At 37.3% G+C, this 14,639-nt stretch overlaps 1 protein-coding gene across 3 annotated transcripts in view; it reads left to right on the top strand.

The window, feature by feature from the left end:
* Positions 1-14,639, top strand: part of SLC25A12 (solute carrier family 25 member 12) — a 46,515-nt gene that overhangs the window by 31,106 nt on the left and 770 nt on the right. For 2 of the 3 annotated variants that reach the window (XM_039555176.1, XM_010406784.3), the window contains 6 exons: positions 1,286-1,338; positions 1,536-1,616; positions 9,963-10,103; positions 11,441-11,579; positions 13,837-13,995; positions 14,178-14,268. In XM_039555176.1, coding sequence (XP_039411110.1) covers positions 1,286-1,338; positions 1,536-1,616; positions 9,963-10,103; positions 11,441-11,579; positions 13,837-13,995; positions 14,178-14,268 — 664 coding nt within the window. Of the gene's footprint in view, positions 1-1,285; positions 1,339-1,535; positions 1,617-9,962; positions 10,104-11,440; positions 11,580-13,185; positions 13,319-13,836; positions 13,996-14,177; positions 14,269-14,639 lie in introns of those variants that run through there. The other variant, XR_005602352.1, reaches the window with a different exon arrangement.

The raw sequence follows: 14,639 nt of genomic DNA, 5'->3' as shown, positions 1-14,639 counted from the left end.
TTTAAGTGTAGGCATTGCAGAACCAGATTGTCTTTTCATGGTAGATCAGAAATTCAGGCTGGGAGGGCACCATTTCTTTTTGTTCCTGTCAACCTTTCTTTGTATTTAATAACTACCTTTCCTCAGCATAGTAAGTCTGTAAATCGCACAGAAAGTACTATGTTGGAAGAAAACCCTACACTGCATATATTAACTGCTGCACTTTCTATTAAGGTACCTTTGTTTTGAGCTTCCTTTTAAGGAAGTAGTGTAAAAATTCTGCAGACTGAGTACTTTTGGGAATTCTGAACATTTAACATTTTTAGCTATGATTTCTTTATACTTAACGAATAGTGGAAAGCAGCATTGATGCAGTTTTGTTGCTGTGAGGTTTTTAGTTAGTTAACTGGCAAACACTTTTGACAAAATGATATTCCATAACCATGGAATAACATTGGGATTTGACCATATCTAGTAAAAAAACCTTTCTTTTTAAGTTTTATGATCTATACATGTGCCAGAATGACTGTGGAGAAAACAGATTTAAAAATAATAGATGGCTGTTATAATGTGTTGTGGGAAGTTAAGACTGCCATCTACTGATTTTTTTCTTAAACCTATTAGTTCCTAGAAAAGTGTATGTGCGATTTTCAAATGACAGTTCATGTTGATAGTAGCTATTTTCCCATAGCAAGGACCTTGCCAAAATTGGTTTCTGTCCACTAATACCTCTTTTTAGTGAGATAAAAAATGCTTACTACTAATAGGATTTAAAGAAGTTCATGCTACCATGTTGAACTGAACAAGAGAAAATCCTTCATACCCTTAGTTGACTCGAGTCTTCAGAAAACTCAGGTTAATGAGTCAAGTAGAAGTGAGTTGATAATTTATCATAGTCATGTGTATATCTCACAATTACTATCCTATTTTAAAAAGTGATTGCAAGCTTTATGGGAAATGATGCTAAGGGGCTAAAAAAGTCAAACAAACACTTATGTAGTAGACATATCCAAGGTATATGTTTGGTCATTAAACTTTTTTCCTTCTGTACAGCAGCAGCATCAGGCTTGACTTGGTTGAGGAAGGCAGATCTGGTCACACATTTCATTATAATTTTCAACAGATAATTGTAATATAAAATCGTACTTGTAGGAATATGCAGTGCTCTAGCAGCATCCCATACTTAAATGCCTCCCACCTCAAAGGATGTCCCTTGTGCAGAAAGGCATTTCTGAACAGCACTTATAAAATACTAGTTTTTCTATTAGGAAGATAATGTTGCCTTATGATGTCTTTGTTTCTATAGGCTTGTTACCACAGCTGATAGGTGTTGCTCCAGAAAAGGCTATTAAGCTAACTGTACGTATCTTTTTTTTTTTTTTCTCCTCCCTGGCATCCTTTTGTTTGTTAACATGCACAGGATTTATTTCCTAAAATGTGTGAAAGATGACCACTTACAAGCATTCTAATATATATGGCTACAAATGTACTTGATATGTATTAGTAAGGAGGAAAAATACCTTAAAATAGTGTGTAATATATTGTATCTTTATTAGGTTAATGACTTTGTCAGAGACAAATTTACTAAGAAAGATGGTTCCATTCCACTCCCTGCAGAGATCCTTGCTGGAGGCTGTGTAAGTATCTGTCCTGTATTCCTAGGAAAAATTGATTCTCAGTGATGTCCAGAATAGTTGGAATGACAGTTAATGGGTGTGCTTTGTCGATTTGAACAGGAGTACTCTTTTTTCCCCCAGTTGCAGGAACTAAAAAAAGTACTTTGTCTGTTTGGAAAGCTTAGCATACTTCTGAGTTAAGTTCCCTTGAAGGATGGGCTTAAACAACTTGTTTTGGCTCAGTTTGCAACTTTCAGTTTCAGCAGTGGTTTTATTCACAAAGTCCAAAGAAGAGGGTGCCTATTCTCCCTTTCTGTAAGTTCTGCTGGGTTGCTATTCATCATTAGTGTGGGAAGATACAGGTACTCCTTGAGAATGGGTTATAGGCATGATTAAGTTTCCTTCAGGGGTGGGATGGAGATGTCTAGAATGGTTTAAGAAAATCTATTTCTTGCTGATGATTTTAAGAAGGAAAAGAAAGAAACTCTTCAACTTGCTGTATGTGAAATTTTTACTGTTATGAAAATATGGAAAACATGAACAATATAGCCTTACCTTTCAGGTAACAGGTATGAGTGAATTGTCTGTTTAAATGACTTTGTATAAAATGTAGCTATGTTAGTCCAGATGATAATTACAGCCCTCATCTAAATATAGTTAAAAAACCAACTGTGTTTTTGTTGAAACTGAGGGCTGTAATTCAATTGATGTTTTAGCAATCTGTAAGTGGTTTGAATTGATACTGATGATAGATTTCTTTTGGTTTTGCACGTTGGCTAATTTCATTTGTGGGATTCCCCAACAGTTGTTAACCCTATAATATGCTTAAGGCTTGAGTTGGGTTTCTTTTGTAGCAGAGAGCACTAATAACTTCCAGTTGAGTAGGCTGACAGGCTGGTATAAAACCTCCTCAGCTTACAACAAAACCTGGGGCAGAAAGGTTGTTGACCTCTGCAAACTTTTAATTCAAAGAAACAGCCCTGAAGGGAGGCTGCTTATAGTTCTGCCTGATTGAATTTGGCAGCCTGGTACATGCTTGAGTCTTCACCTGTCAGTGTACAAAGTTTATTTTCTGAGAAATGTGAGAAAGAGCTCCAATGTGTAGCTAGCAGAAGACTAACCTTTTTCTAGAAAGCTCAGTAACACAGAAAGCAAATGCAGGTCATTTATAATGGAAGAGAATATAATTCATTAGTATTTGTGTTGTGCTTAAATTCATAACTAAAATCAAACATCTGCTAATGAATTTTATTATTTTACATTATTTTGTACTGAAATATATAATACTAAATTCAGTCTACATTAGAGGCTTTTTCATGTCCTGCTAGGTACTCCTTTTTTCAAAAGAACTTAATTGTCTTACTGTAGTGAACATGGAAAAATTGGAGATAAATTGAGCTTCGGATAAGCTTTCAGAGATTTGGATGTTTTTTTGAAGATGAGCAGATTTGTAGTCTGTCCAAACACAACACCTTCAAGCTGACTGTCTTAGCTGATACTTTCATCTCCTTTTTCAAGATAATATTAATCACAATCTGGGAGAATTTTAAAAAAATTATAGAAGTGTTGGTCACAGTTTAGCAACCTGAGGGATGTTTCTTGGTAGCTTCATCTGGATCATCTGATATCTTACTCGTTGAAGATTTTTCTGTCTGTACTGCTGCTTAGTTCAATTTTAGCAATTCCTCTTCTTCCTAAATAGCAGAATCTTTGTTAGCAAGCCAGTAAGGTTAAGAGTCTGAAAGTATCAGTTGGCTAAAGCAGGAACAATTTGATACTAGTCTTTCTTTTTTTCATCCTCAGACCTTTTCATTCTCGTTGTGACTGCTCTTCTCTATGTTGACTTGCTTGGAAATAGTGTTGGTCTTCATGCTTTCGGTGTTACTGTGTTCTGTTTTTCTACAAAATACTGTGGGGTGCAACCAGCAGTTACATCCAAGGAAGTGCCACTAGTAAGCTTAGTCCTTTTCCTTGCAGGGGCACACAAGGCTTTCTGTTTGGGTGATGCTGCCTTTCAGTTTTCCTTTTTTCTCTTCCTTCACTCTCTGTTAGTACAAAATGATGGGTTAATGTGCGAATGTTTGGATTTTATATATGCCAAAATTATTTTCAGCATCAGGATTTGGGTACCTTGGTTTTTTGTGGCTTTTTCTTACTGTTCAACACTTAAATATTTTGCTAATAGTACAGTATAAATCTAGGCTAAAATTAAAACATATATTTTCACCTTGTCATAATATCAGAAGAAATAACATTATGCCTGCATGTAGTTCTCAGAGATCTACATATTACTGTCTCTGACTCTCACTTACCTGTGTTTAGTGCTGAACTATCTCCTCATTAACAGGAATAAAGCAGTTTTTGGTAATTTCTGGTATGGAGCTGTATTTTCATCCATTTTACAGAGTTTACAGTAGAGACCTTCCATGCTTTTGAAAGCCTTCCCTCTTGCAAGGTATACAAAAGCACATTGTGCATGCCACAGTCCTCAATCAAAAGAATTCTTGTGAGGAAGTGAAGGCAGCTTGGGAAAGGTTCCAGCAGACATGGCAAATTCTCCTCTCTGGATGGCAGTGCTGTATCAAAGCTTATGTATGGTGTTACAGTCTTCTAAGACCCACACATAAGAACAGGTGAAACCTCTGACATTAAGACAGTAGTAATTCAGGAGACCTTGTGTAGGATGGTCAGTATCCTCAGCTCTGGAGTACCTGCAAGCAGTGCTGTACTGTCCAGCAAGGGGGCCACTCACAGGTGTGTCCCTCCTCCAGAAATGCTAATGCCAGGAGACTGAATCGCTTTGGCCAAAATCTTACTTCTCAGGCTCCAGTTATTCTCAGCTTCTGTAAGAATATGGAGTAAACTCATGTTCCCAGTAAGAGGAAACATCTTCATTCTCACAGCAGTTAACAAAGACTTCCGCCCAGGCAGTGCCTGTTTATATGGTTAGCTGCCTGTCTGTTGTCTTTCCTTCCTTACTGCAGGGCAGGGACCTCCCGCAGGCAGCCCGTGCCCTGTGCTCCTTTAAACCTACCTGCTGGCTGCTGGGCAATGCAAATGTCACTGGGAAGTGTAGGGTCTGGTCTCTCAGAGCCCAAATACTCCCAGCTGCTCTCAAGCTGTAGCTGTATTTGAAAACTGCAGAGCAGCTATGTGGGGCAGCTCAGTTACAGCAGTCAGGTCATACCTGTCAATGAAAGGGCTCTTGTCCCTGATAGATGAAACTGATAGCCTGTCTTCCTACCTGCCTGAAGTATGCTGGTTTGTTAATCATTAACAGCACTATCCACATTTACACATGTTCAGAGCAAACAATTTCTTTCCCTACTGTTACTGTAATTAATTGAATTACATTTCATTGTAATTCAGTGATTAACCTGCATTCCTGCCTTTGAAGTTTTCAGCTACCGTTAGCTTTGAGTTGCAGGGAGACTGAGTGAGGCTTTGGCAATGCTTTCCTCTATCCCGACAGAGGCCTGGGAAGCAGAGAGCGCATGCCTGATATGGACAGTGCTTCCCAGAGGAGCTTACACGCATGACACATGTGAGTACATCGTGAAGGGCAAGGTGCTGTAGGGCAACTGCTCATTCTCAGATGGGAAGCAGTGTTGAAGTAGACATCTAATGCTATGTAAATGATTCATGATTACTGTTACAGTAGACAAAGATACTGTGATTTTTAGGCTGTAATTCCTATGAGTTTCACAGGAAGAAATGGATTCTTCCCGTCCTGTGCATGGTGCTTAGCATTTTGAATGGATGAATTGTGTTTCAACAGAAAGATGGTTTTGCTTTATGCTGTAGGGAGGAGGACAGTGCGGGGTGCCAGGCAGAAAGGGTCAGAGAACCTTTGGAGGTGTAGGCAATGCATCTGTTGATAATTAGAGGTTGGGATGTGTGTATGTGTGTTTGTGTTTGCACATACATTCACAGAGGGGTCCAAACTTACCATAGATCTTGAAGCTTTCATAAACATTAAATCTAACATTTAGTCTAAATATTTTTCATATACTTGTGAAAAATAATTTTCATACATGTTTATGCATATATACATACATACACACAAACATGTATATAGGTTTATCAGGCAAATAGGACTGTGTCAAATACTTATTTTTGAAAAAATAATGTGAAATGTTAATGGTTTTGTTTAACAAACACAAAAATATAGAATTATAGATGTCAGACTGCTTTTTCCTTCAAAACCCTGAAGATACTCTGCTTCTTTTATTATACTTTGAAAAGATAAATACAGAAGCAGAATTAAACTTTACTGCTTTATCTTGATTTCTATTGTGGACATTTCAAATCAGGGAGAAAATGATTGTTTAATAAAAGAGACAGTAAGCACACTGTAGGTTCATGAACAGTGTCAGCTTTGCCTAGAGAAAGAAGTGCAAGTTCTTTGATGTTTTTAAACAAGACTGTTTTAAGTAACATCTTATTTTAGTTGCTTCTATGGGACATAGTTGTGGTCCAGGATGTGGTGGTTTCAAAAAGGAAGGAAGGAAGGTCTTGAAATAGGCCTCTCCCCTTTGGAGCATATGCCTCTCGGGTGGAATTGGAAAGGGCAAGAGGTCTCATGTTGCAGGGTCATTTGTGTATTTCCTTCAGCCTTTGGCATGTCATGGGGCGTTTGCTGTGGGATCTCAAACTACATCTTTTCTCTCATAACCTTTGCTGTCAGATTTAGTTCCTTTATTTGCTCCTTGTAGAGTTATTTTACATGACATTAAGGTTAAGTAGAAGCTTTTATTACTGGTATTTTTGATGTGTATGAATAACCTCCATTCAGGAACAAATTTGTCAACCTTTTTTAAAGTGTCTGTTGCAATTTATGTGTGAAGAGAGGTTTTTATGGGAGAGAAATCTAGATTTACTGCACCATCTCCAAAAGCAATTCAGGGACTGCAATGTATACCTCTGTGTGCATATACGTGTGCACGTGTATTTAACATACATAGCTGACAGCTGAAGTAAGAGACTTTGAAAAAGAATGATGCTGATTGCTAATGATTTGCACAGGAGCGTGGAGATTTGTACTGCAAACCTACATGCTTCCAGTTCATTTTTATTTGGAGATCCTTTGTGTCATTCTCCTCTGCATCCTTTCTGTGGAGTGCTCTTCTGCTCCCCAAGGCAGCACTCTCCTCTGCCTCACACATTCTTTGTCAGATAGACAGGCTATCTTTTACTTAAATAGAAAACACTGACAAACTAAAAACAATGCTTGCATTCATTCTTTAAAATATACACAGTGAAAAAGTGAGTTTTCTTGTGTTACATGTTCTGTATTAAAGTCAATGCTTGTCCTGTCTGTACTTGTGATCTGTTGAGGGACCTAACTCATTTGTGCCACTCCACTGAATGCAGCGCTCCTCTTCGTGTGAATCAAATCACTGCTGGGCAGAAAAGTTTGCCAAGCTCCAAGTAAAACAGCGTAAGTCAAGACTTGGATAGAAGGACATATTGCTAACAGGGAGTATTTAACTGGGTATCTAGGTAGTTACAGCTCTTTTTGAGAAAGCTGCCTGTTGAGAAATCTGTCAACACTGTAAATACTCAAAAGTGTTGATGTAATTAAAGAGCTTTTCAGTGGGTTTTCTACTGATAATATAAGCATAGAGTTTTCCGTATTTTATTTTTCTCAATAACCTGATCACCAAATCATACTCTAATACTGTTGGAATACATAGTTCTGTGTTAACTATATAGAATTTGTAACATTGTATGTCTGATTAGTGTTGCTGCTAAATTATTAAAATGTTTTGTGTTCAGAGTCTTTTACTTTCTGTATCAGAAGAGGGCTATGGCTGATTTTAACAGAAAGGTAGGCAGCTGTGCACCTAGGAGAGGAAAATGTTAATTGCAGGAAGATTGAATTCAGGGCAGAAAATAGAAATGTTTACAAATTGGCCTATTTGTGTTTCTGTGGTAGGTGTTAAGCAAATAGGAAGAGTTATTTTGGCTGCTCTGTAGGATGTGCTAATTTTTAACATTAAAATAAAAAATGGAATTTCACATATACATGTAAACAAATAATACATATTTAATAGGCAAGTAGCTGGTAATTGTCTAGAAGGAGTGAATTTCTAGCTTAGTGTTGCAATTTAAAGTTACTTGAATTTTTTTGTGTGGTCCATTGTATTATGTAGCCAGAACACACTGCTTAACATTTTATCTACCAAAATTATTTTTTTAAATGATATAAGGAAATTCTAAACATTTGAAATTGGTTTTATGCTTAATGCAATGTGAAAAAAAAAAATTAGTTGTTTAACAGAACTTGCCAGATGCAACTTTTATAAATTTTATTTAGATTGGAACTTTGCCTAGCAAGACAGCCATTTCATCTTGCATGCATAGGTGTGTGTGAACTGAAAAAGAAAAGATGAGATGAGAAGTAAAGGGAGTCTGAAGAATGCCTTTGGACATGAGTGGTGTCAGATAACTGAGTAAACAATGCAGTAAGTCCAAGGAACAGAGAAGATGGGAATCACTTTGGCTGGTCTGGGAGTTCTGGTGATCTTCCCGATGCTTGCAACAAATGTCCACAAAAATGTAGGTTTTGATTTGCTTTCGGAGAGGTGAAGAAGTGAGGGAATAAAATTAAGAATGACTGTATGGACTGATTATTTGAGTAGGAAGTGTTAAAGACAGTAATTACTACAGTGGAGATAGTTAATCAGAAGCAGTGGTGGATCTCCCACTGTTTGGGTCAAGGTGCTTAAGTAAAGCTGGTGCAGTGATGATTTTAAGTGTCAATATTGAGTGAAGTTATAAATGGGGCTTGCAATAAAAGGCTGTCAGTGCTCAGTAAAGGCTCAGTGAAGTATGGGATGCTTGGTCAGTGGAGGCATTGATGCTTCTTGTCCCCAGCCCATAGGTACTCCTGAAGTGCTGGGCCATTCTCAGTAAGAGCTGATGAGGTTTGCAATGCTCTGTTGTCTCTAGGCTAGAATAATGCAGATTGGCAACTTCTAAACTGTGCATCAGGGCTAATCTCAAATTTATTCTGCCTGCTGCTGGAGAGAAAAGATGGTGCTATAGGCAGAAAGGGTTGGTGTTCATTAGTTGTGAATCAGTTAGCAGAGAACACCATGCAGGCTGTCCAGGAGGTGCAATATCAGACTATTGGGTTTACTTCACCACACCCCTGTATGCACACCCCCCTCCCAAACCCCCAGCATCACAAAAAGGGTTTATTGCCTGGGCAATGTAGAAGTGGTAAAATGTTTTAATTGCAGATGTTCTGCATTTATTTACTTTATTAAAATTTGATGGGTTGGAGGAATGGATCAGAATTAAGAGGAGCTTTTATATTGTGCAAGAAATCGTTTTTAAAGTTGGCTGTATTCAAGTGGTTATATGCCACAAATTTTAAGGAAGTGGGTTTAATTCTTAAATGAAAAAAGGTGGCTTAGGAAGAGGGGAGGATAACAAGCTTAGTAAAATATAGCTGGTTTGTGATGAACCACACACTTCTTCAGAAGTGAATGGTAGTACCTGCAGCAAACCGGGGAGAAACCTAAACATGTCATTTTAAATGGGTTTAAAAACTCTGAAACTGAACTGTCGGGTTGAATCTCTCTCAAACCTGAGATGCAGTTCTTTGAAAGTCTTTGGTTAAAGTGCAGAATCAAAAGCTGCTTTACAACACTGCTGCTGGGAAGTTTGCAAGGTAGTCCTTCAACACTGCCAAGAAAGTATTTCCTGCAAGCAAAATCTGTCACGCTCAGTGCAAAGATATGACTCCTGTTTCTGTCTAGTATCATATTTTGAAATGTTAGTCTTCCTATTTGAATTTTATATTTTGTTTCCACTTAGGATTATTACTGACTGCTAAACAAAACTCCAAACACCTTTTCTAATAATTTAAAATTACACTGTAAAATGCAAATTTACCTTTTAAACAGTATCACTTCCAAATGCAAATAACATGTCTACACATTGGTGATGGATTATTATTGAATAAACATAAGGTCTTTATGTGTATTTGATGCTCTCGTAGCACAAGTCTAATGTTTATTATAGTTTAGTATTTCCTGTAATATCTGATAGACTTTTAAACACAGCCATGACTTCCAGAAAGCAATGTCAAGGAGAAAAGTAGAGACAAACTGAATTAATTCACCTCAGGGGACTATAAAAATATAGATGTAAAAATCTATATTTGCAAACCTATGATTTCTCATCTGGGGCTTTTAACTTCCAGACAGGTGCTTTATTAAAGCTCTCTCATGTATTTTTACATGAGAATATCAGCTAATGCAGTGAGAAGTAAAGGCACTCATCAACTTGCAAAGTCAGTATATCACCACATGCTCTAGGTAATGCAATTTACTTTCTTTTTCCTTGGGTTTGCAGGCAGGAGCTTCCCAGGTCATCTTCACCAATCCTCTGGAAATTGTAAAGATTCGGTTGCAGGTAGCAGGAGAAATTACTACAGGACCCAGAGTCAGTGCCCTCTCTGTTATAAAAGATTTAGGCTTTCTTGGTCTTTATAAGGTACGTACTTCTGCTTTGAGTGCCTTCATCATTTTATGCTAAACTTCTATATTGTTCAGACAAAAACTGTTAAAAACAAAGATGTCTTCTGAATTTAAAACCAATCTCTTCCTGCAGGGCAGCCCCACAATGGAAAACTGAGGAAAACTCACTTCTATATTAATGGCAGTGGGATACCAAAAAATACTCCCCCATTCTATCCTTTGGGCTTATATGCCAAGCTACAGGGAGTCCTGTATTGCAGACCTCCTGGCTTCTGGCACTGCTCATTTCATTTGGTGGGGTTTTGTGAAAAGTTTCTTTTGCTTTCCCTGTGCGTTCTTATATTTATTTTGGATCTCTGTATCTCTATTGTTATCTTTGCAGCAGGATATTCTCTTTGTCTTAATAATTTGATGGCAGTGAAACAGTAGTAAAGTTTTGTAGGATTCAGATTTTTAAGAAGTTAAGTGGTGGGATTTGACAATAAATTCCACTGAAAAAAGCCCGTTCTGTATGGTACTTCAGCAGAATGCCAGTCAACAGATTCCTTCCCTGCAGGTATACTTACTGTCATCATTACAGATCAGGTGTAATGGAGCAGAAGCTATTAGTTTCCTTAAACAAGAAGAGTGTTTCTTCCTGTATCTTCTGCCAGTGCAAGGGTAATACGTAAATTCAGCAGTTGTATGAGCTGTGCACTTACAAAACATTGCTTTATGTGATTTGCCCATAGACCTGCAATAATAGTATAGACATGTGCACATTTACTTTTAGAGCTGAAGCTTTTGTTTTGAATTTGGTAGATGAGATTTGTGACCACTGTATTTTCTTATTAAACTGCACTGAATCTGCAGCTTTTTTTTTTTTTTGCTAACCTTCAGTGCAGCTTCTTTGGTCAACCAGATGATGATCAGTGTGAGGTCTTACAGTGCTCACTGGTATTTTAGTAGTGCCTTTGTGTTTGGTGGAAAAAATGGCCTGCAGGGACTTGTCTTGCTGCTTCCCTGGTTTTCAGAATGACATAAGGACTCATCTTTGCCACTTCCTTCATTGCCTTTGGACACACTGTGTGTAAGAAGTATTTATCCTAAGTACCGATGTCAGGATTGATGTGTATAATTTACCAAAATTAGACATGTACCTTGAATCTTGCTTATTCCAGACAGTTTAGATGTGCTTTATTCTTATTTGCAAGTTCCCTGTATTGTCTGTTTCCTGAGACATTTTATCTTCTGTGTTATTTATGTGATATATCAAATGAGTTTGTACTTTCAGGGCTCAGGCTGCTTGCTGGATACCAATTTTAGCCTTATTTACAGAATTTATTTGCATTTTGTCTCTTTTCTCTGTGTCAGGGTGCCAAAGCATGTTTCCTCAGAGACATTCCCTTTTCTGCAATCTACTTTCCGGTTTATGCTCATAGTAAAATGATGTTTGCTGATGAAAGTGGCCATGTGGGAGGGCTTAATCTACTTGCAGCTGGAGCCATTGCAGGTAATTCTGCAGAATGTTTCCTAAAAGTAGTTTTTTTCTTCTTTTAGTGAATAATATTTAATATTCATTTAGTAGCCCCATATAAAGGAAGGTACTGTACCATTGTATCTGATTTAATCTAAATTTGATCACTGTTATCCTTAGTGGGAGGCGATGTAATTTTGATGAGAGCTAATTACATTTGCATAATGTGGATAAACAGCATAATGCAGCTCAGCAACTTGTAGTCAAATTTGATCTGTCTGTCTCAATGGGGTTTTACTTGTTACTGAGCTCTCAGAGTTGAAGGCTAATTTGAATCTTTGATGAACATAAAATGAGAGATCATAAGAGCTAAGAAGAAAATGACTTACCCAGGTTTGGATTCCGGAATAACTGAAAGGAAACTTTGCTCAAATGTAATTGCTGAAAATAGGGCATTAGTTTGTAAAGAAGCTGGAGTACCATACTCTGAAATTTAAAATTATTTTACAGCTTCTCAAACAAGTTTAGTATAAAGACAATATGCAGCTGTGATAAAAAGTTTTTTTTGCTAAATGGCAAGGGGTATAGAAATACTAGATGTAGGAACTATAGTGGTGGATATTTAAGCATGCAGATAGAGAGGGTCAGATTCTGCACTGCCAAGGACGAGCTTAGCAGATGAAAACCAAGTATCCGCATGCAGCTTCTCAGCTGTGAATGATTCAGTGTCAGAATCTGCAGTTCAAAAACACCACTGGGCTGAGCAAGACACTTTGCCACTTGTTACAATTGTAAGACATAACTATAGATATACATCAGTCATGAGTGCCTGTGTGTGAATAGTAGTTCCCTATATCGGACTTGATACAGAGCTTGGCCGCACCTGCTCTGTGCCAGTTGGTGTGTTCCTTATGCCAGAGTGAAGGGAGACCACCTAGGAAAAATCCAATAGATTTGTAGCCCTGTTTATTCTTTAGTATTGCAGAACTGCCAGAAATGGAAAATTATTTAGCTTATTATACTCATACAAAACTCCTATATAATTTAAAAAATATTATTAACTTTATCTCCTAGAAGACTTTTTAGACTGCAAACTTCACACCTTCTCTTTGTTTCATTAGTGTTTGTGTTGCTCATACTAAGTGATGAACCCAGTTAAAAATGTGTGTAAATCTCATAGGCCTAGTTTTCTAGTATGTACAGGAATCTGCCTCTCTGAATTGCAAATTTCAAATTCTCAGTTGCTCACTGAATTCCTGTTATGCATGTGCAGCAGGCAAGAATACAGTCTGAAGGGATCTGCCTGGAAGGAAAATCTGCATATGATTGCTATTTGTGTATGCTTGCTGGCTTAATCACAGTGCTTCTGTTTTCCTTTAAAACCTCCTGAATCGGTCAGTGAGACTTCAGAGTTTATCATCACCTGTGCAAGCCAGTGACTTGTAAAAATTTTTAATTCAGTATTAACCAATTGTAAAAGTTTAACAGAAGTCAAAATTAATTTGATAATTTTAAGTCAGATGATGGTTCCTCTTTTTAAGGGGATGAAGTTTTTACAGTATGCAGAAGTATTCAGAAATAGATAACACAGTTATATACTGTGGAGTAAATTTCTGAAAACTTTCTCCTTTCCTTTGACTAGAAAGCCGAGAGTGGTGCCTTAGAAGTGGAGATTTGTTCTTCCATCACTGCTGGCTAATATCACACTGTTGGTACTAAGCAGACTTGTAAAACACCGTCATTGTCCTCAGTCTTTATATGGCTTGCCTACTGAAGTAAGCAGCATCTATTCTACAGAACAGTCCAAACAGCAGTATAGACGTTATTTCTGTAGAATAGGGGTTTTAAGGAGTAGTTTTTCTCATCAACACCTTTAACAAATGGATGCATAGGATTAAATTCCCAAATCAGTCATCTATGTAATTTGCAAAATATGTCATAGAGTATAAAAAAATACAGTAAATTTGCACAACTAATTTTTATATATTACATATATAGCCAATTTTATCTTGTTTCAAACTACTGCTATTGCCAGACCACTAGAAGATGTTGAGAATGGTTTTTGATAGTTTATTTCCTTTACTATCAGTTACAGCCTTTAAATTTAGAGGGAAGTCAAAACGATTATATCAGGCATGACAGTTTATATGACCATAAGAGTAAAAACCTGCTTTTTTTGTAATGTCTAGCCTTTGTAAAAAATATGAAAGTTTGCACTTGTATTTTTCAGTTGTAAGTGTTTCATCTTTTACAAGATCCTTTGTGCAAATTAAATGTGGTTTTCTTCTAAAAGGTGTGCCTGCTGCTTCTTTGGTAACCCCTGCTGATGTCATCAAGACAAGACTGCAAGTGGCAGCTCGCGCTGGTCAGACAACATACAGTGGAGTTATTGACTGCTTCAGAAAGATTCTAATGGAAGAAGGCCCTTCGGCTTTGTGGAAGGGAGCTGGAGGTGAGAAAAAAATTATGAAGGCTGACCCCAAATCTGCAAATCAGCACTTGCTTTGTTAAGGACTCAGAGCAGTATTTACAAGGTGTGATTGTGAAAAACATAACACCTTGTTAAAAATGTTTAGCTTCTCTCCTGAGGAATTGTTTTATTTGTTTAACACTATGATTTGTAATGTTTAACAGCTCGTGTGTTCAGATCTTCACCCCAGTTTGGTGTTACTTTGGTCACTTACGAACTTCTGCAGAGATGGTTTTATGTTGATTTTGGAGGCCTGTAAGTCAAGTATTTGCTATTTAGCTTGCACGAAACAACTGCCAAGTTCAAAGAAAAAAACCCTGACTTTTTCATGCATAGGACCCATTAAAGCTTGTTGACTTTGAGCACCTGTACTTAAAATTGCAGCATGTAAAAAAAAAATCCCCTCAATTATATATCCTTACATAATTGAGGGAAACTTGCATGCCACTTGTAAACAGATGGGGAGATAAAGAGCCATTTCCTATTTATTTCAATACATTAATTTGTATTTCCATTGTAGCAACATAGTTTTGTCCATTTTCCTCGTGACACTGGAAGTTAAAAGAATTTACGAAAGTATCAAAAAAATGTAACTTCAGTTTTGGGTTGGATTTAAAATTAAGTAG

The sequence above is a fragment of the Corvus cornix genome, chromosome 7 (genome assembly GCF_000738735.6).
Source record: "Corvus cornix cornix isolate S_Up_H32 chromosome 7, ASM73873v5, whole genome shotgun sequence".
NCBI lineage: Eukaryota > Metazoa > Chordata > Aves > Passeriformes > Corvidae > Corvus > Corvus cornix.
Note: the sequence above shows the minus strand (reverse complement) of the source record. Positions and strands in the feature narration are given on the sequence as shown.